The sequence below is a fragment of the Balaenoptera musculus genome, chromosome 1 (assembly GCF_009873245.2).
Source record: "Balaenoptera musculus isolate JJ_BM4_2016_0621 chromosome 1, mBalMus1.pri.v3, whole genome shotgun sequence".
Classification (NCBI taxonomy): Eukaryota; Metazoa; Chordata; class Mammalia; order Artiodactyla; family Balaenopteridae; genus Balaenoptera; species Balaenoptera musculus.
The window spans coordinates 95,534,005-95,560,274 of NC_045785.1; the positions used below are offsets into that span (position 1 = coordinate 95,534,005).

At 35.9% G+C, this 26,270-nt stretch overlaps 2 protein-coding genes across 2 annotated transcripts in view; one reads left to right on the plus strand and one right to left on the minus strand.

Moving 5' to 3' along the window:
• The window catches only part of STXBP3 (syntaxin binding protein 3), a 55,401-nt gene extending 32,554 nt beyond the window's left edge, over nucleotides 1–22,847 (plus strand). Inside the window, exons 12-19 of the mRNA XM_036861311.1 lie at nucleotides 4,922–4,987; nucleotides 6,093–6,173; nucleotides 7,064–7,202; nucleotides 7,493–7,599; nucleotides 8,147–8,239; nucleotides 10,788–10,873; nucleotides 21,042–21,190; nucleotides 22,102–22,847. Of these exons, the coding sequence (XP_036717206.1) occupies nucleotides 4,922–4,987; nucleotides 6,093–6,173; nucleotides 7,064–7,202; nucleotides 7,493–7,599; nucleotides 8,147–8,239; nucleotides 10,788–10,873; nucleotides 21,042–21,190; nucleotides 22,102–22,196 (816 nt within the window). The 3' untranslated portion in view covers nucleotides 22,197–22,847. The remainder of the gene's footprint in view (nucleotides 1–4,921; nucleotides 4,988–6,092; nucleotides 6,174–7,063; nucleotides 7,203–7,492; nucleotides 7,600–8,146; nucleotides 8,240–10,787; nucleotides 10,874–21,041; nucleotides 21,191–22,101) is intronic.
• LOC118899542 (60S ribosomal protein L37-like) lies at nucleotides 19,410–20,369 on the minus strand. Its single transcript, XM_036861319.1, has one exon. The coding sequence runs from the start codon at nucleotides 20,277–20,279 to the stop codon at nucleotides 19,986–19,988; it is 294 nt and encodes a 97-aa protein (XP_036717214.1). The 5' UTR covers nucleotides 20,280–20,369; the 3' UTR covers nucleotides 19,410–19,985.
• Nucleotides 22,848–26,270: the final 3,423 nt, after the last annotated feature.

Here is a 26,270-nt window from a genome sequence, read left to right on the forward strand (position 1 = left end):
TGTATTCATACACACACATACCTGTGGAACTACCACCTAAATCAAGATATAGGACATTTCTATCATTTCAGAAAGTTGCACAATAGTATCTGTGAATATAGAAAATTTAGCCTGATCCTTTCGAATCCGTATACGTTTTAAACTAGTTTTCTTAGTAGTTAATACCTCCTAGCTGTATAATGTAGACTAGAACTGGTGACAGGATATCCTTGTCTCATTCCCAACCTAAGGGGAAACGTGTTTGATATTTCATCATTGAGTATTATGGTAGTTTTAGGTTATTTTAGTTACATCCTTTGTCAGATTAAGAAGTTCCCTTCTATTCCATATTTGCCAACAGGTTTTTTTTTGGTTTTGTTTTTTAAATCAGCAGTAGGTGTTGGATTTCATCAAATGCTTTATCAGCACCTATTGAAATTTTTTTCCCTCTTTTATTCTGTTAATGTGATAAGTTACATTCATTGATTCTCTAACATTAAACCAATCATGCATTCTTGGAATTAGCTCCACTTAGTCATGATACTTTATCCTTTTCCTATATCACTGGATTCTATTTGCTAATATTTTGCTTAGAATGTTTACTTCTAGGTTTATGAACAATAGTATTTCCCTATAATAATTCTTGTGTGTGTGTGTGTGTGTGTGTGTGTGTGTGTGTGTGTGTGAGTGAGATAATCTTGTCAGGTTTTGGCAGCAAAATTATATTGGTCTTTAAATGAGTTGTAATGTTTTCCCTCTCATATTCTCTGGAAGTGTTTGTGTAAGGTTGTTATTACTTGTCTCATCATTGCTTGGAAGACTTCACAACTGAAGCAGTCTGGACATGGAGTTTTCCATTTTTATGGGGAAGTCTTTACGTACAAATTCTTTAATAGTTACAGAACTATTCAGATTTTTAATTTTTTTTATATCAGTTTTGGGATGTTCATTTTTAAGGGATTTGTCTATTACATCTTCATTTTCAGATATCCTCTTATTATCTTTTCAGTGTCTGTAGAACCTGTAGCTGTGTTCTATTTATTTAATCCTAATATTGTTAATTTGTGTTTTAGCCTGTATACTATTAATATGCCCTATATATATAATTAGTATTTCAAAGAACCAACTTTTGGCTTTGCTGATTTCTCTACTGTATGTTAGTTTTATGTTGAATTGATTTCTACTCATTTTTATTTCCTACCTTCAGCTTTCTTTGGCTTGTTTTTCTTTTTCTAACTTCTTGAGTTGGATGTTTACAGCATTGATTTTCAACCTTTTTTCTCTTACTATATATATTTATTTATTTCCTTCTTAACATTGTTATAGCTGCATTCCCCAAGTTTTGGAATAACCTATTTTTATTTCGATTCAGCTCAAAATATTTTCTAACTCTCATTGTGATGTCTTCTTTGACTCATGTGTTATATAGGAATATGTTTTTTAATTTCAAAGAGTTTGGGAATTTTCTACTTGTCTTTCTGTTATTGAATTGTAATTTAACTATATAGTGGTCAGAGAATGTGCCGTGTATGATTTCAGTCCTTTGAAATTTGTTCAGACTTGACTTGTGACCTATCATACGACCTATTGTGGTTAAGTACCCAATGTGTACTTGAAAAGAATACAAATTCTATGTGTGTCAATTAAATCAAGTTGGTTCATCATGTTATTCAAATATTCTATTTCTTTACTCATTTTTTATCTGCTTTTTATATCAGTTACTGAGAATGGTATCGCTTATGGCTGTGAATTAGTCTATTTTTTTTAGAATCTTGTCAACTTTCAAAGCTATATCAACTGATGAAGCCATGTTAATTATAGTCTTTATAAATTTAAGATAGTTATCTTTCTGTTGAATTTATCTTTTATCAATACAAAATGTCATTTTGTTTTTCATTTGCAATATTTCTTGACTTAAACTACTTTGTCTGATTTTAATATAGCCATACCTGCTTTATTTTAGCTAGTGTTTACATGGTATATATCTTTTCTAATCCTTTATTTTCACCAATTTGTGCCTGTATGTTTAAAGTGTGCTTCTTAAAAAGAGTTTGTATTGATAGTTGAGGTTTGTTTGTTTATTCAATCTGACGATCCTTATCTTGTAATTAGAATGTTTAAGTCCATCTGTATTTCGTGTAATTATTGATATAGTTGAATTTGTTACCACCTTATTTGTTTTCTATTTATTTTATCCTTTTCCTTTTCTGCCTTCTTTATATATCGTCCTTTTTTTTTTCTTTAAACTATTCCATTTTGTCTCCAAAATAAACTTTTGTTTTACCTTTTGGTATCCTTCTTGTAGTCATCATGTTGGGTATTACAAAATGTATCCTTATATTATCACAGTGTACCTTAAAGTATACTTTTGCCATGTCCTAAAGAATTCAAGAACCTTATAATAGTTTAACTCCATTTACCTCCCTTCCTCTTTTGTGCTATTGTTGTCATATATTTTACTTTAACATGTGTTATAAAGTCAGGATGTTATTTTTGTTTTAAATTCTCAATAGACTTTTATATTATCCACGTAAATTTGAAATTGTTGTTATTTATTCCTTATTGCTCTTCAGTGTTTCCATCTGGGCTGGATGATTTCTCTCAAGTTTTGTTTTTATCTAAGGATATCTGTGTTTTACAGGTTTTACAGAGACACTTGCTGTATTTAGAATTCAAGGTTGGCAGTTCTTCTTTTCCTTTCAGCAATTTAAAGATTTCAATATGTCACCTTTTGGCTACCATCATTTCTGTTAAAGAAGTCAGCTGTCATGTTACTGTTAATTTCCTGAAGATAAAGTGTCTTTTTAAAGATTTTTGTCTTTATCTTTTAGTTTTAGCAATGTGGCCATAATATGCCTTACTGTGATGTGTTATTGTTGGTATTTATCCTCCTTGGGTTTATTGAGCTTCTTGAATCACTGGGTTTGTAACTTTCTTCATATTTGTAAAATTCTTGGCCCTTATTTCCTTACTTCTTGATTTTGTCCTAGTCTGTCTTTCCTCTCCTTCTAGAATTCCATTCACTTGTGTTTTAGATTTTTGGACCATATTCTACATCTCTTCTATTCCGTTCCTTATTTTCCCACTTTTTTCCTCCTCTGTGCTTTAATTAAATATTTTGTATTAACCTGACTTTGAGTCCCCTGCTTTTGTCTGTTGTATCCAGTCTGCAGTTAAACCCATTCAACATATTGTTTTTTAAACTGCATTAGAAAGTAAAGTTCCCCCTTTATAGTATAAAATTCCATGAGTTTTGACAAATGTATACTCTCATATAACCACAACCAAGATATAGAACAATTCCATCAACACCTCCCCCCCAATTGCCTTGTGCCACTTTGTAGGCAACCTCTCCATTCAACTCTGATCCCCTCAGAACCACTTATCTATTTTCTGTTCCTATAGTTTTGCCTTTTCCAGAATGACAGCTAAATAGAATAATACAATATGGCTTTTTCATTTAATATAATGCACTTGACATTTATCCATGTGACATGTAACAGGAGCTTCAATACTTTTTATTGATGAGTAGTATTCCACTGTATGGATATACTACGTTTTATCTGTTCACAAGTTGCAGAACATTTAGGTTTTTTCCAAGTTGTTGACAATTACGAATAAAGCCACTGTGAACATTCAGGTTTTGTGTGAACAGATGTTTTCATTCAGTTGGATAAATAAGAGTAGGATTGCTGGGTCATATAGTAAATGTATATTTAATTTTCTAGGAAACTTGCAAACTGTTCTCCTAATTTGCTGTACCATTTTACAGTCTCAACAACGATGTATGAGTCATTCATTGTGTTTTTAATTTCAAAGTTGCATTTAATTCTAGGACATCCATTGAATTTTTTTTTAATAAAGTCTATAATTCTCTATTGAAATACTCCATCTTTTCATCCATTTAGTTCATCTTTTCGCCTGTTTTCTTTAACGTAAGTATGATATTTTAAAGTCCTTGTCTGCTAACTCCAGCGTCTGGATTATCTTGGGTCTACTTTTATTGACTGTTTCATCACTTGAGTATCGATCACTTTTTCCTGTTTTACATGTCCAGTAATATATTACTGTATGTTAGACATTGTGGATGCTATGTTGCAAAGGCTCTTGATGATGTTCTCTCTACAAAGAGTATTGAGTTCTGTTCTGGCAGGCAGTTAATTTGCTAGTGAATAACCTTGATTCTGTTGAGACTTCATGTCAGGCTTTTGTTATGTTGAGTGTATTTCACTTTTGCATTTAGTCTGAAGATACAGTCCTTCCAGGACTAAATGTCTGGGATGTTCACTTAGAACTGTCTACTTTGTCTGGATCAGAGAATGCCAATATTGTCTTGCATTAAGACCCCTCTGAAATCTCTGCAGTTGTTCTCTGCTAGGCCTTTAAGAATTATGCCCTGTACATGTGCAGCTTAGTATTTGGCCAGGGATGCTAAGGCAACCCTTTGATATGTCTTTGAGTTATGTTGTGACTGGCTCTTTTCTCTATTAACCCTGGACCCCAAACCCTACCTCAGTAGCCCCAAACTCTGATCTCTTTTTCCTCTGCCCAGAGAGACTTGCTTTCTACTTAAACTCTACTTCCTTTCACTGTGTTTTGGAAAATGTTTCAGGGAAGAGCCAAGATGAGTGCAGGGATCACCGCCTATGCTTTCCTTTGCTCAAGTAACCTAGCTTTGAGCTATTTTTGAAAAATCCTTTGCCTGAAAGCTGTTGTCTTTTTTATTTTGTCCAATTTTGTTCTTGTTTATGGAGGGAGAATAATTTTTTATATCAGTTACTTTATCATGGCTGCAACTGGAAACCTCTTGAATTTGTTTTCTTTTTAAAATTGCCAAATATTTAGTAAATTAATAAATATTTAAGACTACAGGATTTTGAAGTTGTTATATAAAAATAACTGAATCATAAGTTTGTTTTAAAAAATGTTTTATTTTTCCTAGACATCACTTAGTGCTCTTGCCCAACTGATGAAAAAGATGCCCCATTTCCGTAAACAGATTACTAAGGTAAGCAGTATCATATATAAGATGTGTTATCATTTTTAGTTTATTAGTCCATCCAGTTCTGTAGTCAGGTTTAGCAGTGGGTGTCATGGAATACTTGGTGTCAGTTGTCCGCTAAAACCTTACTTTAGGTCTGAGAAATACGCCAAATATCTAAGCTCCCCAATAGAGTTCTCTCTATATATGCTCTTGATTTATTCAGATCCAGCTTAAATTTTTTTATATCTTTGTCTTGAATAGCCAAACAGAAAAAGTTTAATATTTATCAACTTAATAAGAAAATTCAACATTGGATTGACAAGTGGTTGTTGTTATACTTGTTTCGTTGAATTAATAGTTATTTTTTAAATTTTATTTATTTATTTATTTATTTTTGGTTGCATTGGGTCTTCATTGCTGCACACCGGCTTTCTCTAGTTGTGGTGAGCAGGGGCTACTCTTCATTGTGGTGTGCGGACTTCTCACTGTGGTGGCTTCTCTTGTTGCGGAACATGGGCTCTAGGCATGCTGGCTTCAGTAGTTGTGGCGCACGGGCTTAGTTGCTCCACGGCATGTGGGATCCTCCTGGACCAGGGCTCAAACCCGTGTCCCCCTGCATTGGCAGGTGGATTCTTAACCACTGCGCCACCAGGGATGTCTGAATCAATAGTTATATATCAGTAGATTTAAGAGCAATTAAAGCTGTGTGGGCAGGTAAAGTTTTGGTTTTTTGCTGTTCCAGTCCTTCTTACAAGTAATTATCAGAATAATATTTACATATTTTTTATTATATTGCTCCCTAATCAAGAATCAATAACATAAATTCACACTTTTTCTGCTTGACTTTAAGGATTTCACTTTTTTTTTCTCACCTTATTTTTCACTACTCATAAGCCCAACACAAATTCAACCCTTCCATTCTGTTTTTTTGTGGTCTGTTGATTATCCCCTGTAGATCATGGTAATTTTCACTTTTTTCCTTTCTCTAGATGTTTCCCTTGATTTACATGGTACCTCCTTCCCACCTAAGCCCATACTTTCCTTCAGGCCCATCTCAAAAGTTTAATATTATCAGTTACACAGAAAGAAATGAAAATGCTTTAAATGATTGATTTCTTCTGTTTTTCAGCAAGTTGTTCATCTTAACTTAGCAGAAGATTGCATGAATAAGTTCAAGTCTAATATAGAAAAGCTCTGCAAAACTGAACAGGTATGTGCAGAGTCAGAAATACCTATGTTCAGGATAGATTTCCAGAATTAACTTTGTCAGGTAAAATCTAACTTTTTGTTCAATACAGTGCACTAAATCACAGAACCTCTTTTAGAAGGAGACTCACCCACTTGGTTTAATACATCATTCCTTACCAACGCTAACAAGTAGCTACACAGTGTCATAGTAAGCAGTCCCTCCTAATCCGTGATTATGCATTTTTGGTTGAATGGGATGATTTAAGTGTTTGGAGCATTAATTCAGGGTAGCACTGTTGGCAGGCCTTTTTCAGTGGGTGCAGCATTTAAGGCAGCATCCTGCAGAGTACTGTGTAGGCACGTTTAATTAAAGCCTCCTCTATAATGCCAAAACTATTTAGATCAGTGCTGTCTAATAGAAATAGAATGCAAGTCATGTATAATTTTAAATATTCTAGTAGTCACATTAAAAAGGTAAAAAGAAATGAGTGTGGTTAACTTTAATATATTTGATTTAACCCAGTACCTCCAAAATATTATTTCAACATGTAATCAATATAAAACAATTATTGAAATATTTTACATTCTTTTTTTCACAAACAAGTCCTCAAAATCTGGTGTTTTAACTTAGAGCACATCTTAATTCAGACTAGACACATTTCAAGTGCTCAGTAGCCACATGCGGCTCATGTTTACCATATTAGCAAAGGTTTAGATTAATGATTTTCTTCTCTGAATTATTTTTTGACTTTTTACATTTTGTACAGTATTAGTTTACAAGTGATACATTTTCCTGTGAAAAGGCATCAGTGTTCCGTTAAAATTTGGCAAGTTTTAGTAATAGATTTTTTTAAACTGAAAAATGAATTTGGATCATAGACTACTGACTTTTTTTTTTTCATTTTCGTTAAGGACCTGGCACTTGGAACTGATGCAGAAGGACAGAAAGTCAAAGATGCTATGCGAGTACTCCTTCCAGTTCTACTCAACAAAAATCATGATAATTATGATAAAATAAGAGCAATCCTACTTTATATATTCAGTATTAATGGTAATGCAGACTGTTTATTTTCTTGAATATATTAAAATACCCAGCTCTAAAATCATTTTACAATCAGTGGTTTACTATTTGATCATAAGAGAATCTTAGAAAATTCAAAAGTAGTGGCTAAAGTTGGTTAAGATAAATAAAAGGAAAAATGTGAAATTGGCAGCATACTGAAGGGTATATAATTTAAATGTTTGCTTTTTTTAAAAAAGCTTTATTCTTGGGTACCTAAAACCTGGAAATGATTATGGTAGCAATTACTTGACTGTGCACTCATATTTTACTTATCTAAGGAACTACGGAAGAAAACTTGGACAGGTTGATCCAGAATGTAAAGATAGAAAATGAGAGTGACATGATTCGTAACTGGAGTTATCTTGGTGTTCCCATTGTCCCTCCCGTAAGAAATTTTACATTCTGTATATACTTATACATATGCATGTGTGGTCATTTGCATTAAATATGTTTTCTTATGAGGGAATCCATGTGGACAGTCTTCTTAATTTTACTCTGTTGATTTGGTAAGTAAAATATTAAAAATTTCATTTTTTTTCCATATATGAGTAATTTGGACAAGTACATTTTTCTAGTGAATTTATATCTTACAGCTTCTGTTGTAATTTGCTATTTATGCTTTTCTTTTTATGATTCATTTATAGCAGAATTTGAAGAACTCTGTATAGAATCTCACTCTTTCCCATCGAGTTTTATATAAGCACTTTGGAGTAAACATATTTTCTGATACTATCATAAATTTTATCATTAATGCACGAAATACTGTGAAGTTACATGACCACACCTATTCAGATTTTTTGAGTAGGCTTTTCCACTCTTAGTTTTAAGTCAAATGCAACATAGTGTTTGTTGTAAATTAAACATCTTGTTAGAAAACTTAAGAGAATATCACTAAATAAAATTACTGATTTTTAATTTTTTCCTCTATTTAGTCTCAACAAGGCAAACCATTAAGAAAGGATCGGTCTGCAGAAGAAACGTTTCAGCTCTCTCGATGGACACCTTTTATCAAAGATATTTTGGAGGTAAAGTTCATTAAATTTTATTTATACCCTGAGTGCCCTTCTGTAGAATCTTTTTTACTCTTTGTATATTTATCTGTGAGTCTGAGCATATCTATGGGTCAGGAATTATCTGCAGTACTGGGAGAGTTCACAAAAGAAGGCTGTATCTGGTGTCAAGGGAGGAGAGGAAACTCTTGCAGATTCTCTCCTTAAAGACTGCAAATTCATACCACTGACTGACTCAAAATAAATTTTTTTTTAAAAAGTACACACATGCTTTATGAAAAAAACTCTGTTTGAAATAACTATGTAGCAGAAATATAAATAATTTAGTTGAATGAAAGTTTAACAAAATAACATTTGTTTATGACCACTGTTAGAAAGTGTTAGACTCCAGTATTCTTGGAAATGTATTTGTGATTAAAATGTAAACCTCCAATGGAATATTACTCAGCCATAAAAAGAAACAAAATTGAGTTATTTATAGTGAGGTGGATGGACCTAGTGACTGTCATACAGAGTGAAGTAAGTCAGAAAGAGAAAAATACCGTATGCTAACACATATATATGGAATCTTAAAAAAAAAAAAAAATGGTTCTGAAGAACCTGGGGCAGGACAGGAATAAAGACACAGATGTAGAGAATGGACTTGAGGACACGGGGAGGGGGAAGGGTAAGCTGGGACGAAGTGAGAGAGTGGCATGGACTTGTATATACTACCAGATATAAAATAGATAGCTAGTGGGAAGCAGCTTCATAGCACAGGGAGATCAGCTCGGTGCTTTGTGACCACCTAGAGGGGTGGGATAAGGAGGGTGGGAGGGAGACGCAAGAGGGAGGAGATATGGGGATATATGTATAGCTGATTCACTTTATTATAAAACAGAAAATAACACACCATTGTAAAGCAATTATACTCCAATAAAGATGTTTAAAAAAATATGTAAACCTCACTATAGTTTGCTTTTATAGTCAACAGATGGCTGATGCCTTTAGTACTGTTTACTTTTAGAAAATAATATTCAATTATAGGAAATTAGAAAATGAACTAATAAAAATCACATTATGAGCTCAATAAAGTCATGACATTGATTCTTCAGTCATAATCAGATAGTTCTATTTATTCCAATTTGCCTTTAACTTATTAAACTTTAATTTCTATTTTCCTGTGGAAACTAATTGTGTACAATTTATTCCTATGATTTTTCTGTTTTGCTTGACTAATTCTATGTCATTCACACATGCTTAATATAATATAGATGAAAAGTTTAAAGAGTTTAGACTTTTTTTTCTGAAGCATAAGGTTTGTTTTTTTTTCTGATCCATAACAAGGATATAGAACTAAGTAGTTTTTCTTTGCTAGTATTTTAAAAATAAGAATTGACCTTCTCAAACCCTTTAACAAGGATTTGCATATTAAATTCAGAAAACCCACTTTTACCTCAGTGGCAGTCTATGGCCTTCAGGGTTTCTCCTGAAACTTGGTTTCTTCACATCTTGCAGTCTTATTGAAATATTCTAGGACTACTGAGTACCTTGTACCCATTCCTTGTGTCCATTCCTACTTATTGATACCATTTGTACAACCATGCTCTAATGCAGTGGTCTCTAAACTTTCTTGATCATGCACACTTAATCATAATAGATGTGATCAGGAGCCTAGAGTATATGATTATTTATTTATAAACTATATAAATTCTGTATTGATAAAACACTCTGTGTACAGTATATACAATTACACATAAATATATAATAAAACATTAACCCTAAAAAGAAGGAAAATTTTAAAAATGAAATGAAAAGGAAAGCCTCTCTCATCCCATTGGCTTGTCTTGAATACACCTAGGCCAGGATGCACATTCTGTTTTAGAGCCACCGCTATGAAGGACAAGGCCTGGACTCCAGTAACCTAAGAGGTCTGTCAGGATTAAGATGGTATTTAGAAACTCTTAGCACTGGGCTTCCCTGGTGGCGCAGTGGCTAAGAATCCGCCTGCCAATGCAGGGGACATGGGTTCGAGCCCTGGTCCGGGAAGATCCCACATGCTGCGGAGCAACTAAGCCCGTGTGCCACAACTACTGAAGCCCATGTGCCTAGAGCCCGTGCTCCGCAACAAGAGAAGCCATCGCAATGAGAAGCCTGTGCACTGCAACGAAGAGTAGCCCTTACTCACCGCAACTAGAGAAAGCCCGTGCGCAGCAACAAAAGACCCAACGCAATCTAAATAAATAAATAATAAAATAAATTATTTTTAAAAAAAAAGGAACCACTAGCACTCTAGAGATAAAGATCCTTATAAGGTGCCTGGAATTCTCACACCAAAGTGGGAACCCTCCAGATGAAGAAATAACAGGCATGCAATAACTATTAGTTTAATAAGTAAATGATTTCATTAGTTTTTGTAGCAATTAAGATTTGTGAGTTTCAAAAAAAGGGCTAACCTTATTTTATTAAATATATATCCTTATGTTCCTTAATTGTAAACACAAGTTTTGAGTTTTATGTAACACAAACAAAATCCTGGAATTTATAATATTTTCTTGATGGTTTTAATTCTTTTCTTTCCTAGGATGCCATTGATAATAGATTAGATTCAAAAGAGTGGCCATATTGTTCCCAGTGTCCAGCAGTATGGAATGGCTCAGGAGCTGTAAGGTAAAACCTATAAATGAAAGCCAGTGAAATTTTCACTATAAAATTACAGACTAATAACTAGTAACTATAGGTATTCCTGTATTGGTAACTCTTCTTGAAGCATATAGTCACTTAAAAGGCAGTTTTTCTTTAACTGTAACCTGTTTTAGATGAGTCCAGATAAGCAATATGAAAATGTGCCTTATTATAAAAAAAACTTTCATGAAACTAGAGAAGAATTTCTCACTCATCTTTTTTTTTCTTCACATTAGCAGAGGACATAATCCTTTGTGATGATTTTTTTTGTGATAAAATATTTGAGACATTCAGAAAGCTGTAGACAATATTATAATGCATACCCTATACTCAGTGCCCAGCTTAACAAATGAATCATTATAAATACAGTTCAAGCTTCCTATATATCACTCTGATTTTTATTATTCTCCCTTTCTTCACTATCCTGAATTTGGTGTTTACCATTCACCTGTGTATCTTTATACATTTTCTACATATATCTGTATTCTAAATTACAGAGTTGTGTTTTGCAGGATTTTTCTCTTGGTCTTTGGCTTTTAGCAGTTTAACTATGATGTGTCTAGGCGGAGTTCTTTTTGTGTTTATTCTACCTGGGGTAGTTGAGTTTTCTTGGATCTACAAGTTAATATTTTTCATCAAATTTTGGGAAGTTTTCAGTTGCTGTTTCTTCAAATTTTTTTTCTGCCTGTTTCTCTCTCCCTCTTCTTTTGAAACTCCATTACTCATGTGTTGGAAAGTTTGGCTTTGTCTCATGGGTCACTGAGGCTCTGTTTACCTTTCTTCCACCTTTTTTCTTTCTGTTCTTCAGATATGCTAATATCTATTGATCCATCTTCAATTCTTTGATTCTTTCTTCTGACATCTCAAATCTGCTATTGAGCCCATCTAGTGAATTTTTCATTTCAGTTATTGTGCTTTTCACATTTTGAATTTCCATTTGCTTCTTTTTTAGTTTCCATTTCTCTTTTGAAATTCCCCATTGATTAACATAGTATTAGCATGTTTTTTTAAAGTTATTTGATCATATTTATAATAGATTCTTCGAAGTCTGCTAATGCAACATCTGGATTCACTCAGGGTCAGTTTCTATTGATGGCTTTTCTCCAACGTGTGGGTCACACTTTACTGTTTTCTTACATATCTACTAATTTTTGGTTGAAAGTTGGATCTTTTAGATACTGTACTGTAGCAATTCTAAATTGTTTTTTGTTTTAGTAACTTGTATGGACTTAAGCTGTGGGATCACCGCCCCCTGCAGTTTAGCCACTGATGTCATTGCAGGGGTTTTTAATTTTAAATTGAATTTTTTTGCTTGGTTCCTAGTGGTTGCCCTATGTCTGAATAGTTTAGAGGTCGGCCAGTTATCTGGGCAGAGGTTGTGTTTAGACACCTCATGCCTTCCATCATCTGCTGATCAATCCGAGTGTGGGTTAAGAACTACATTACAAGTCAGAGTCAGTTTTAAGTCTTCCCCCCACCACCACCCCCCTTTCTTTTTTTTCCTATTCTTCCCCTGGGCTTTCTCTGGCTTGTCCTGGCACAGGCATAATTTGGCAGTCAGCTAAGGATGTGGGGAGAGTTTGTCTTTATCTTCTTTGGCTTTCGTATGTTCAGGATTTCCCCATTAAATTTCTGGCTGATGTGCCACCTATCCCGTACTGGGACCAAGATGTTGTGCTACCAGAGCTGCAGGTCTTCCTGTTCTAAACCAGGTCTGCCATTTTTTTTTTTTTTTTTTTTTTTTTTTTTAAAGGACTTGTGAACTCTTAGTCACTTTCTTTTTTTTTTTTTTTTTTAATTTATTTATTTATTTATTTATTTATTTATTCTTGGCTGTGTTGGGTCTTCGTTTCTGTGCGAGGGCTTTCTCTAGTTGTGGCAAGCGGGGGCCACTCTTCATCGCGGTGCGCGGGCCTCTCACTATCGCGGCCTCTCTTGTTGCGGAGCACAGGCTGCAGACGCGCAGGCTCAGCAGTTGTGGCTCACGGGCCTAGTTGCTCCGCGGCATGTGGGATCTTCCCAGACCAGGGCTCGAACCCGTGTCCCCTACATTGACAGGCGGATTCTCAACCACTGCGCCACCAGGGAAGCCCAGGTCTGCCATTTTTAACTAGCAAAGCTGCAGGATTTTGTACTCCCTTTGCTCCCTACCTTGAGTCAAGTCTTCCACCTCAGGCAGTAAAGTTGGCGGTTCTCTCAGCCAGCCTCAGGTCAGTAAAGCTATAGTTTTTGCTGACTGAGTCGGAAGAACAGTGCAGGTTGGGTGCAGCCTCAGGCTAGAAGGTCACGTAGTCACTATCACCATTCTTACCAATATGCTAGCATATTTTTTAAGAGTAAATGCTTCTCAATTTGCTGTTTGCCCATAGTTGATTTCCAAGTGACCTGAACTGGTTTTCCCCCCCACAATTTCATCCAGGTTTATACTTGTTTTCTTGGAGGGCAATCTTCTGACCATCTTATTCCACCATGACCACAAGTTGCCTTTGACTGTGTTTTTAATCTTAATATACATGGTGTCATCTTGTATGTGTCCTCCTGCAACTTCCTTTTTAAATTTCCCTCAACATTGTTTGTGAAATTTATCCCAAATTGATAACATGCATAAATTTTTACTGCTGGTTGGTGTATTCTTATGTGAGTATCACAGTTTATTCATGTATTTTCCACACAATGGAAATTTAGGCTGTGTCAAAACTGGCACCATTACAAACAATATGCAATGAGCATTCTTGTACATTTACGTGTGTTTGAGTATTTCTCTAGGGTGATTCTCTTGGTCTGAGGACTTTTTCTTTAGTTTTATTTTTCCCTTTTCTCCTGGCTTGGAAGTTATATAGCCTTTTTGTACTTTTGTAGCTATTATCCTTAGAATTTTAGTACACTTCTTTGACTCAACAAAGTCTGAGATTAGTATCTTTGCCCTTCTCATGAACAATACAGAACTTTAGAACAACTTAATTCAAACTACGCACCCTTTAAATGTTCTCTTAATTCTTTATTGTTTTCACCTTATATCTTTTTTATTTCCCAAATTAATGATGAGCATTATTATTTTTTTAGTTGTGTGTGCATACTAACCAGTTATATTGCACACCACTTCTGCTTTCATCCCTTTTTTTTTATTATTAATTTATTTTATTTTATTTTTGGCTACGTTGGGTCTTTGTTGCTGCGCGCAGGAGTTGCAGCGAGCAGGGTCTACTCTTTGTTGTGGTGCGCAGGCTTCTCATTGCAGTGGCTTCTCTTGTGGAGCATGGGCTCTAGGTGCGTGGGCTTCACTAGTTGCGGCACGTGGGCTCAGTAGTTGTGGCTCGTGGGCTCTAGAGCGCAGGCTCAGTAGTTGTGGCGCACAGGCTTAGTTGCTCCGTGGCATGTGGGATCTTCCCGGACCAGGGATCAAAGCTGTGTCCCCTGCATTGGCAAGCGGATTCTTTTTTTTTTTTTTAAACATCTTTATTGAAGTATAATTGCCTTACAATAGTGTGTTAGCTTCTGCTTTATAACAAAGTGAATCAGTTATACATATACAATATGTTCCCATTTCTCTTCCCTCTTGCATCTCCCTCCCTCCCACCCTCCCCATCCCACCCCTCTAGGTGGTCACAAAGCACCGAGCTGATCTCCCTGTGCTATGCGGCTGCTTCCCACTAGCTATCTATTTTACATTTGGTAGTGTATATATGTCCATGACACTCTCTTACCCTGTCACATCTCACCCCACCCCCTCCCCATATCCTCAAGTCCATTCTCTAGTAGGTCTGTGTCTTTATTCCCGTCTTGCCACTAGGTTCTTCGTGGCCTTTTTTTTTTTTTTTTTTTTCCCTTAGATTCCGTATATATGTGTTAGCATACTGTATTTGTTTTTCTCTTTCTGACTTACTTCACTCTGTATGACAGACTCTAACTCCATCCACCTCATTACAAATACCTCCATTTCATTTCTTTTTATGGCTGAGTAATATTCCATTGTATATATGTGCCACATCTTCTTTATCCATTCATCTGTCGATGGACATTTAGGTTGCTTCCAGGTCCTGGCTATTGTAAATAGAGCTGCAATGAACATTGTGGTACATGACACTTTTTGACCTATGGTTTTCTCAGGGTATATGCCCAGTAGTGGGATTGCTGGGTCGTATGGTAGTTCTATTTGTAGTTTTTTAAGGAACCTCCATACTGTTCTCCATAGTGGCTGTATCAATTTACATTCCCACCAACAGTGCAAGAGTGTTCCCTTTCCTCCACACCCTCTCCAGCATTTATTGTTTCTAGATTTTTTGATGATGGCCATTCTGACCGGTGTGAGATGATATCTCATTGTAGTTTTGATTTGCATTTCTCTAATGATTAATGATGTTGAGCATTCTTTCATGTGTCTGTAGGCCATCTGTATATCTTCTTTGGAGAAATGTCTATTTAGGTCTTCTGCCCATTTTTGGATTGGGTTGTTCGTTTTTTTCTTATTGAGCTGCATGAGCTGCTTGTAAATCTTGGAGATTAATCCTTTGTCAGTTGCTTCATTTGCAAATATTTTCTCCCATTCTGATGGTTGTCTTTTGGTCTTGTTTATGGTTTCCTTTGCTGTGCAAAAGCTTGTAAGTTTCATTAGGTCCCATTTGTTTATTTGTGTTCTTATTTCCATTTCTCTGGGAGCTGGGTCAAAAAGAATCTTGCTGTGATGTATGTCATAGAGTGTTCTGCCTATGTTTTCCTCTAAGAGTTTAATAGTGTCTGGCCTTACACTTAGGTCTTTAATCCATTTGGAGTTTATTTTTGTGCATGGTGTCAGGGAGTGTTCTAATTTCATACTTTTACATGTACCTGTCCAATTTTCCCAGCACCACTTATTGAAGAGGCTGTCTTTTCTCCACTGTATATGCTTGCCTCCTTTATCAAAGATAAGGTGACCATATGTGTGTGGGTTTATCTCTGGGCTTTCTATCCTGTTCCATTGATCTATATTTCTGTTTTTGTGCCAGTACCAAACTGTCTTGATTACTGAAGCTTTGTAGTATAGTCTGAAGTCAGGGAGCCTGATTCCCCCAGCTCCATTTTTCGTTCTCAGGATTGCTTTGGCTATTCGGGGTCTTTTGTGTTTCCATACAAATTGTGAAATTTTTTGTTCTAGTTCTGTGAAAAATGCCAGTGGTAGTTTGATAGGGATTGCATTGAATCTGTAGATTGCTTTGGGTAGTAGAGTCATTTTCACAATGTTGATTCTTCCAATCCAGGAACATGGTATATCTCTCCATCTATTTGTATCATCTTTAATTTCTTTCATCAGTGTCTTATAATTTTCTGCATACAGGTCTTTTGTCTCCTTAGGTAGGTTTATTCCTAGATATCTTATTCTTTTTGTTGCAATGGTAAACGGGAGTGTTTTCTTAATTTCACTTTCAGATTTTTCGTCATTAGTGTATAGAAATGCAAGGCAAGCGGATTCTTAACCACTGCACCACCAGGGGAGTCCCTTGCATCCCATTTTTTGGGCTCATTTGTTTTCTTTTCTGAAATATATCCTTTAGTAGTTTCTTCAGTGTGGGTCTATTGGTGGTAGGGTCTCTGTGGTTTTGTCTGTCTGAAAATGTCTTCATTTTGTCATTGTTCTTACATGATAGCTTTTAATTTCTAGGCTCATGGTAATTTTCACTCAACACTTTGAAATGTTATTCTCCTGTTTCTTGGTTTCCATTTTAGCTCTTGGAAAGGTGTGTGTATGGGGATGGGGTGTTTTCTGACAGTTTTGTCGTACTTTTATAGGTAATTTGCCTTTTCTCTCTGGTGCTTTTTGTCTTTGGTATTCTGTACATTCCCTATGCTGTGTCTACCTGAGGGTTTATTTTTATTTCTTTCCTTGGGATTCAGTGTGTTTCCTATAATCTGAGGTTTCATATCTTTCATAAATTCTTCAAATATTGCCACTTCTGCAGTCTTGGTTTTATTCAAACATCTCATTTTATCTTCATGCCTTGTAATCTCTCAAGTTTTAATATTCTTTTACTTTTTGTGTTTCATTTTGGAAATTTTTCTTTGCATCTAGTTTTCAATTCTTTAGTTCTTTCTTAAATTTGTGCCTAATCTGCTGAGTAAACTATATATATGTATATATTTTTTGAGCTTCTATGTTCATTGACTTTACTTTTCCTTTATTTTAGAAGTTCTCCTTGTTTCTTTTTCAAATATGCTTGGACTTCTTTGTTCTTATTTTGTCATGCTTTCTGTTCTACTTTATTATCATTTATCATTTTCAACATACTTAATTTTAGACTATTTTTTACTAAATTCAACATCTGACATTCTTTGGGGTCTAATTTTACTGCTTTTCATTTCTGCAGACACTTATGCTTGCTTATTTCCTCGTGTGCTTCATAATTTTGGATTCTGAGCTTATTTCAGTAGCCAGGGTTGAGAGTGGGTACCTTCAGAGAGGTTTTGCATTTGCTTCTGCCAAGGTTAGAGACTTTTTTCTTTTGTGTGTTAATTTCTCAGTTGGGGTTCCCCAGCCTATGAAGGTAGTGTAAATTAGAGCTCTCACGAGACAGGCATGTGTTGAATTATCAGGCGAGAAACTTCTTTGTCATCTCCCCTTGCTTTTGAGGGTGTCCTGACCTTATGCAGGGGTGTCACCTCCCCATCTCTACCTTGCACAATATCCAAGACTTTGTCTTCTGTGTTCATTAAACAGGGAAACACCCAGACCCCTTGTTTGCTAAGATTAGACTAACACTATAAGGCAGAGCAAGCCTCAACTCAGTTTACCACTTTAGTTTTTAGTCTCCTTTTTACTGCTACTGGCCCTTGAAGATTGCTCTTACTTGTTTATTTTCAGCTATACTTTTAAAAAGATGTTTGCTCTTATTTTAACCAATGCTTCTAGGTGCTTTCTAGAGTGAGATTTTCAGGATACAGGGATTTAATCATTATTTATGTGTCTTTCAGAGTGTAAAACACTAGCACAGTGTCTTACACATTTATGTGAAACAAATTAAATGTAATCCTATTGTCCTAAAATTGCTATTCAGAAATTTAAAAATCGTTACAATCACATAATCATTTTGAGCAATATTACTTCCTTTTCTTTTGCTTTCTTACTTTATTTCACTCTCTTTGGAAAGTTTTTAAACCAAGGTTGTACTTTTAGTATATCCTTGATTTATTTTGTATGGGAACCAAGAGTGTATCTTGTTCCTGTTTCATCTTTCAAAACCAGCTACTAAGTCTCTTTACTATTTCTGTTGTTTACTACCTCGTCATTCCTTAAGATGGCAGATGGAAATTACCATCCAAAAGGCTAGACTGAGAACATTATTAAAAGTTTACCTTGGACTTCCCTGGTGGCACACTGGTTAAGGATCCGCCTGCCGGGACTTCCTTGGTGGCACAGTGGTTAAGAATCTGCCTGCCAATTCAGGGGACACGGGTTTGAGCCCTGGTCCTGGAAGATCCCACATGCCGTGGAGCTACTGAGCCCACGTGCCACAACTACTGCAGCCTGCATGCCTAGAGCCTGTGCTCCACAACAAAGAGAAGCCACCGCAATGAGAAGCCTGCACACTGCAACAAAGAGTAGCCCCCGCTCACTGCAACTAGAGAAAGCTTGCACACAGCAACAAAGATCCAATGCAGCCAATAAATAAATAAATAAATAAATTTATTTTAAAAAAAGAATCCGCCTGCCAATGCAGGGGACACAGGTTCAAGCCCTGGTCTGGGAAGATCCCACATCCCATGGAGCAGCTAAGCCCATGCACCACAACTACTAAGCCTGCGCTCTAGAGCCCGCGAGCCACAACTACTGAAGCCCGTGTGCCTACAGCCTGTGCTTCACAACAAGAGAAGCCACCGCAATGAGAAGCCCATGCACCGCAATGAAGAGTAGCCCCCGCTCGCCGCAACTGGAGAAAGCCCGCGTGCAGCAACAAAGACCCGGTGCAGCCAAAAATAAATAAATGAATTTATTTTTAAAAAAAGTTTACCGTGATATCCTACATTGCAGGGTCTTAGAGGTCATCTAGTATATGGTTTCCAAAGTGGGTAATAAGATGATCTATTGGGTATTATTTTTACACTAGAAAAAGGACAAATTAAGCTTTATTAGTATATACTAATACACATATATAATTTATAAACTAATATATATTTTTAATAGATGTATGTGTTTATTTTAAAATATTTATTTACTTTTCAAATAAAAGCTCAGAATTTTTACCAGTGGGGTATGGGAACAAAAATAGTGATTTCTATGACCTAGGGCAGTGCTACCCAATACAGCTTTCTTGCAGTGATGGAAATGTCCTATATCTGCACTGTCCTATATGATAACCACTAGCCACATATCATGACTGAGAAGCTGAATTTTTGCTTAATTTAAATTTAAATAGCCTCATGTGGCTAGTGGCTGCTATCTTGGCCAGTGCACAGATCTAGAGCAATCTAAGGGGGGAGGTAGTAGAAATTGTAGTTCTATTTGTTTAGTGCTTTCCTAGTACCAGATTCCATACTTAGTGTATTCTGTACATTATTTCATTTAATCTTGAAAACAACCCTTTAGGTTTAGAGAGAGGTTAAGTTAACTTGCTAAAAATCATAGAGAATTAAAAAGAAGCAGAATCAGAGTTGAAACTCAGGTGGCTCTCTTTTTTTTTAACAGCATTATTGAGTTACAATTGACTTCATAATGTATATTTTTAAGGTATACAACTTGATGTTTTGATACATATACATTGGGAAATCACCACAAACTAGTTAATATATTCATAATTACCATTTTCTTTTTTTCCTTTTTTTTTCTTTTCTTTCTTTTGTGGCATAAAGACTTAAGTTAAGATCTATCCTCTTAGCATATTTCAAATATACAGTACAGTTTTGTTAACTATAGTCACCATGCTGTACACTAGATCTCTAGAACTTACTCATCTTGCATAGTTGAAACTTTGTGCCCTTTGAACAACATTGCCTCTTTTTCCTCTCCACCCATTCCCTGGCAACCAACATTGTATCCTCCACTTCTATCAATTTGGCTTTTTTATTTTATTTTATTTTATTTTTTTATTTAAAACCAGAACATTTATTGCGCGACTAGTCATTGAAGTCCTTAAGATGAACTGATTGCTGCAACAGCTGCCCTCTTGGACTTAGGTGTTTTTCCTTCACGGAACCCATGCCTAAATCTGCGGTATACAATTTTTAGGTGCCTCATTTGACCAGTCCGGGTGGTACTTCGTCTTTTAGCTTTAGCACTCCAGTTATACTTTCTCTTCCGCTTGGCAGGGTAGCCACATTTGCCACAGGTCGACTTCTGAAGGTGGTAGGCCGTAGAGTCACGGCGGCAGCACAACATGTGCGTCTTATTCCGACGCTTTCCAAATGATGACGTTCCCTTCGTCATCTCGCTTCTGCCGCCGAGATCAAAGAGCAGTTTGACTATTTTAGATTCCACATATAAGTGAGATCATGCAGTCTTTCTGAGTCTGGCCTATTTCACTTAGCATAATATCCTTCAGGTTCATTCATGTTGCAAATGGAAGAATTTGCTTCTTTTTTAAGCCTGAATAATATTCCACTGTACATATATACCATTTTCTTTATCCATTTGTTCATTGATGGACATTTAGGTTGTTTTTGTATCTTGACTATTGTGAATAATACTGCAGTGAACACAGGAGTGCAGATATGTGTTCGATATCTCCTATAATCATACTTTACTAGTAGAGTTCCAGCAAGGGGCGTTCCGGTACCACGTCAGCTCCAAAGCAGCACCTGTGCCTCCCCAACCCCCTCTATGTCTTTAAAACCCTATTATTTCAATGCCACCCCCCCCCCTTTTTTTAACTTCAGGAAGTCATAGACTTTTCAGGTATACTATGTCTTTATCTGAAATAAGTAAGATAGGGCCTTGGCTGTATTTTATAGGTAAAAGTGCTGAGCTAGATTATGAGTCATTTGTTCAAACTCTGTAGATCAAAATTGAACTTAAAGTCGGGCTGTCCTGCCTGGCCCTTGGTGCTCCAGTCATACCATAGCTAAGTCATTTCCTTAAAATCAATGCAGTTGGTGCCAAATTTGAGTTTGTTTGAGTTGGGCTCTTTTAAAAGACTACAAGCAGTATGGCTTTGGAAATATTTTTAACATGTTTGTGTTTATTTTTTAGTGCTCGGCAGAAACCCAGAGCTAATTATTTAGAGGATCGTAAAAATGGGTCTAAGCTGATTATTTTTGTAATCGGAGGAATTACATATTCTGAAATGCGTTGTGCTTATGAAGTATCTCAGGCACATAAATCCTGTGAAGTTATTATTGGTAAGACTTGTGTTTTCCTCTTTTCTGTTTTTTTAAAACAAACTCTAAATGCAAAAATATATATGTAAAACTTTATCTTGTAATTTACATTTAGAACTAAATTGTTGAGTGCAAAAAAATATTTTTTAAATCATAGTATGTTTTATCTGATGTACCAGAGTTTTTTCCTGGTTGACTTCTTTGATTTTTTTTTTTTATTAAAATTCTGATTTTGAGAGAATGAGCTTCAGAAATATTATATTCTTTATAATATTCATTATAATATATATTATATAATGTATTATATATTATATAGTATATATTCTTTATAATATTCTAAATATTACATAAAGAATATATCCTTTAAAATATTACATCCTATCCTTTTCTTGCCCTCATGATTAAATAGTTTTTGAAACATACATTTCTACTACAGAAATATTTTGAAATTTTTTCTGGCTGTGGACCTGACATTGGCCAGGCCTGTATGGAATTTAGTTTTAAGAATTTCAGTCAAAGCCACTGATACCGAAACTTTCCTGACTCGTGGAGGTGCCGCGTTTATACACCAAGCCTTGATCTGCGGCACTGCTTAACAGTGCTCTGTGACTGAACTCACAGTGCCTGTTGCTGTTTTGTCAGGAGGACAGACTAACCTCCAGTTTGGGTCTTCAGTTTATCAATATGTAGCACAAAGTGGACGAAGCACTAGGAGTGGGCAGTGTTTTTGAAGGGTTACTGAGTGTGCTCAATGAAGAGGAAGGATTGAAATACTGTAGTTTAGGCAGATTTCAGGAAGGCATCCTATAGAAATTTTGTTAAGTTGCCCCAAGCTACTGCACTTTGCATATTTGAAGGACAGGGCAATATAATTAGCCAAGGAAAATTGATTTAACTGCTGGCCTCTGAAAATTTCTCTTTTCCTCTACCAGGTTCCACGCATATTTTAACACCCAAAAAGCTGTTGGATGATATAAAGATGCTGAATAAACCCAAGGATAAAGTCTCCTTTATTAAAGATGAATAGCATTTTAGCAGGGGAGAGATTTGGAGATTCTTATTAATTTGATCAACTAAAGTAGATCAAGACATTGTGGCTGACATGTAATTTTAAAAATGTAAATATTTTAAGGAATAATGACTTTTCAAGTATATTTCTTAAGGGACTGTTTATGATTACATATCATTGGATTTGCCATTTTTAATTTAAATATTGTTGCAGCTTTGTAGATGATGAGAAGAAATGTTAAAATGCTTTCTAAAAGGAAATATTTTCAGCTTTGGAACAGAATATATTACAGTTGTGGGTAATTTTTCACAGCCACCTATGTACATACTAATTACTTATTAGATACTTATCTGTCTAATGCTGAAGTATAGTGTTTTGGGAAAGAATGATTTTAAATGAAAAGGTTGTAAAAGTAAAAACTGTGAACTTGTATGTATGATAGAATGATTTCCTATAAGTGCAGTTTTTCTTTCAACTGAAATTCATAACTTCTTTTATATGTAAAGTAATTTAGTCATTAATAGGAATAGAATGATTTCACAGCATATACTGTTGCTAGATACTTCTGAAGAACACAGTTTTGTATAATTCTGAATAATGTATGTTTAAATTAGCAAACAAAAATAATCATGAACATTCTAAGATAAAATAAATATATACGTACAAAAATTATCTCTGTTTTTTGGTGGGGAGGAAGAGGAAATCGGGATATTTTAAAGTTCTAAGTCAGAGAGTTACAAAGAAGAAAAAGAATGCATCATAATCTTCCCACCAAGATAACTCCCTTTGACCTAAGAAAATAATAATGTAATCTTTGTATACAGTTGGATAATGTAAGGATATGTGTGCACACGTGTTACGCAAAGGGAACATCTTCATTTCAAATCTCTCCTTTTACCTGGCCTCATAGTGTTCTATCATACAGTGGACTGTAATTTATATATCACTCATCTTCAGAGTTCTGCTCTTACAAATAATGCTGCATTGTTTGGGTACATACCTGTGCAAACTTACACAAATATTTCTATAATATAAATTTCTAGCGAGGACATAGCTGTCTAAAGTATTTGTGCATTTAAAATACTGATAGATATCACCATTTAAAATTTTTATGTAGGGACTTCCCTGGTGGTCCAGGGGCTAAGACTCCACGCTCTCAATGCAGGGGGCCTGGGTTCGATCCCTGGTCAGGGAACTAGATCCTACATGCTGCCATGCTGCAACTAAGTGTTGGCATGCCGCAACTAAAAGATCCCCCACACCACAACTAAAAAGACCCCGCACGCAGCAACTAAAGATCCCGTGTGCCACAACTAAGACCCGATGGAGCCAAATAAATAAATTAATTAAATAAATAAATACAAAAAAAATAACATTTTTATGTAGATCAATCCATCACTTTTCCTGTGTGGCTTGCAAATTTATGTTGTACTTAGAAATATCTTTGCACCCGAGATTGTAAATTCACCCATCGATCTTCTAGAGCATTTTGATAGGTTTATTTTTTACAGGTAACTCTTCTATCCATCTGGAATTGGTTTTAGTATGAGAATGTATGCTAGATATTGTCTCTTAGCACTTGGCATTATGTCCCATGCCTCCCCATTCCATACCACAGGGGATGAAAGCTAAAAAGGAAGTTTTGCAGACTCAAAGGTAAGGGGTTTTGAACAGGTTAGATTCCGCCAACGACTTGCATTTGGTCAAGTTTTGAAGTTAGAAAGGAGGCAGAGGCCATCTGCTGCAGCTGTGCCAATGGACAAGCAAGTTCCTGCCGACAGGAGTTGTCTGTAGCAACCAGACTCCACATTTTAGTGTCTGTCACCTGCTTCATGGGTATGAGGCAGTGCTGGTGGCAACTGGTGGCACTAGCTTCCTGTTCTCTGGATCAGATGGTGATATGACCTTGAGTCTAAAAATATGGCCCCTAGTTTCTGCCCCTACAGCTTTTTCCATGATTTTTAAGGACTTAATTCTCTATGTTAAAACACTTCTTGAAATATCTAGAGGAGTTTCTGTTCCTTCCTTGAACCCTGACTGATACAGTATTTAACAGAGATCCATCCTTACTTCTTTCTAAGTAGATACTATACCAAATTTTATTGGGTAATCCCTTTCCCCAACTGAACTGAAATACTACCTTTCTCATAAACTAAGTTTGTATTTTGGTCTATTTCTGGATTCTGTTTTATTGACTTACAGTTTGTATCTCTTTTTCTCTATTTTATTTTTTTTAATTTTTATTGGAATATAGTTGATGTACAAAGTTGTATTAGTTTCAGGTGTGCAGCAGTGAATCATTTATACATATACCATTCTCTTCCCATATAAGTCATTACAGGCTATTGAGTAGAGTTCCCTGTGCTATACAGTAGGTCCTTATTAGTTATCTATTTTATATATAGTTGTGTGTATATGTCAGTCCCAGACTCCCAGTTTATTCCCTATTTTGATTCATGGTGTGTTAATATGTGGACTTAATCTCTATTCCACCCATACCAAAATTACCATTATTTTTCAGAAATTCCCTGGGTATTACATTTTTTAAAAATGAACTTTAGTCTCATTTTGTTAATACCAAAAGTTATTTTGATATTTTCATTAGGTTTACAGTAAATTTATAGGTTAATTTAGGGAAAATATGACCTTAAGAATCATTATTTTCTTTATAGAGATACTGCATATCGCCATAATATTTTTCATGGTTCCATGTGAATTGGATCTTCTATTATGCTTTTCAAACAGATTTTTTTTAATTATTTTTTTGGCTGCGTTGGGTCTTCGTTGCTGCGCGCGGACTTTCTTTTTAGTTGCAGCGAGCGGGGGCTACTCTTCGTTGCGGCTTGTCATTGCGGTGGCTTCTCTTGTTGCGGAGCATGGGCTCTAGGCGTGCAGGCTCAGTAGTTGTGGCTCGCGGGCTTAGTTGCTCCGTGGCATGTGGGATCTTCCTGGACCAGGGCTCGAACCTGTGTTCCCTGCATTGGCAGGCAGATTCCTAACCACTGTGCCACCAGGGAAGACCTGGATTTTTTTATATATAGGAAAGTTTCTGTTTTTGATATATTAATTTTAGAACTTGCTATTTTACTAAGTAATGATAACAAAATAATAATGTGCAAATGCTTACTTTGTGCTTTATATGTGAGGCACTGTTTTTAAGTGTTCATATTACCTCATTCAGTCTTCTCATTTAATCCTGTGAGGATAGGCACTATTATCATCTCCATTTTAAAGCTGAGAAAAACAAAAGGCACAGAGACGTTATATAATTTAACCTGGATGACATGGCTATGTGGAGAGGAAAGGTGACAGTAATAAACAGCTCTCTTTGTTTTTTTTTTAATTGAAGTATAGTTGATTTACAATGTTGTGTTAATTACTGCTGTACAGCAAAGTGATTCAGTTATACATATATATGTTTTTTTTTAATGTATTCTTTTCCATTATGGTTTATCATAGGATAGTGAATATAGTTCTCTGCGCTATACAGTAGAACCTTGTTGTTTATCCATTCTATGTGTAAAAGCTTACGTCTGCTAACCTCAACCTCCCACTCCATCCCTTCCCCAACCCCCTGCCCCTTGGCAACCACCAGTCTAACAGACAGCTCTCTTTGAGACTGAGCATGAGAACAGTACATTGCCAGTGAGAGGGTTAATTTTTTGGTGTCTGCATTTTATCTGAGATCTTTGTATGCCTTGGTAACTATCTGTCCAGGGTTAGTACATGTGTGGAACAGAGATTCATAGTAATCCAATGCCCTGTGACAAATGGAACTAAGAGTGTGATGGGGCTTCCCTGGTGGCGCAGTGGTTGAGAATCTGCCTGCCAATGCAGGCGACACGGGTTCGAGCCCTGGTCTGGGAAGATCCCACATGCCGCGGAGCGACTGGGCCCGTGAGCCACAATTACTGAGCCTGCGCGTCTGGAGCCTGTGCTCCGCAGCAAGAGAGGCCGCGATAGCGAGAGGCCCGCGCACCGCGATGAAGAGTGGCCCCCGCTTGCCACAACTGGAGAAAGCCCTCGCACAGAAACGAAGATCCAACACAGCCATAAATAAATAAATAAAAATTAAAAAAAAAAAAAAAGAGT

Bases quoted from the DNA above. Each gene is read 5' to 3' on its own strand.
- LOC118899542 (XM_036861319.1), bottom strand. From the start codon at position 20,279: ATGACGAAGGGAACGTCATCATTTGGAAAGCGTCGGAATAAGACGCAC.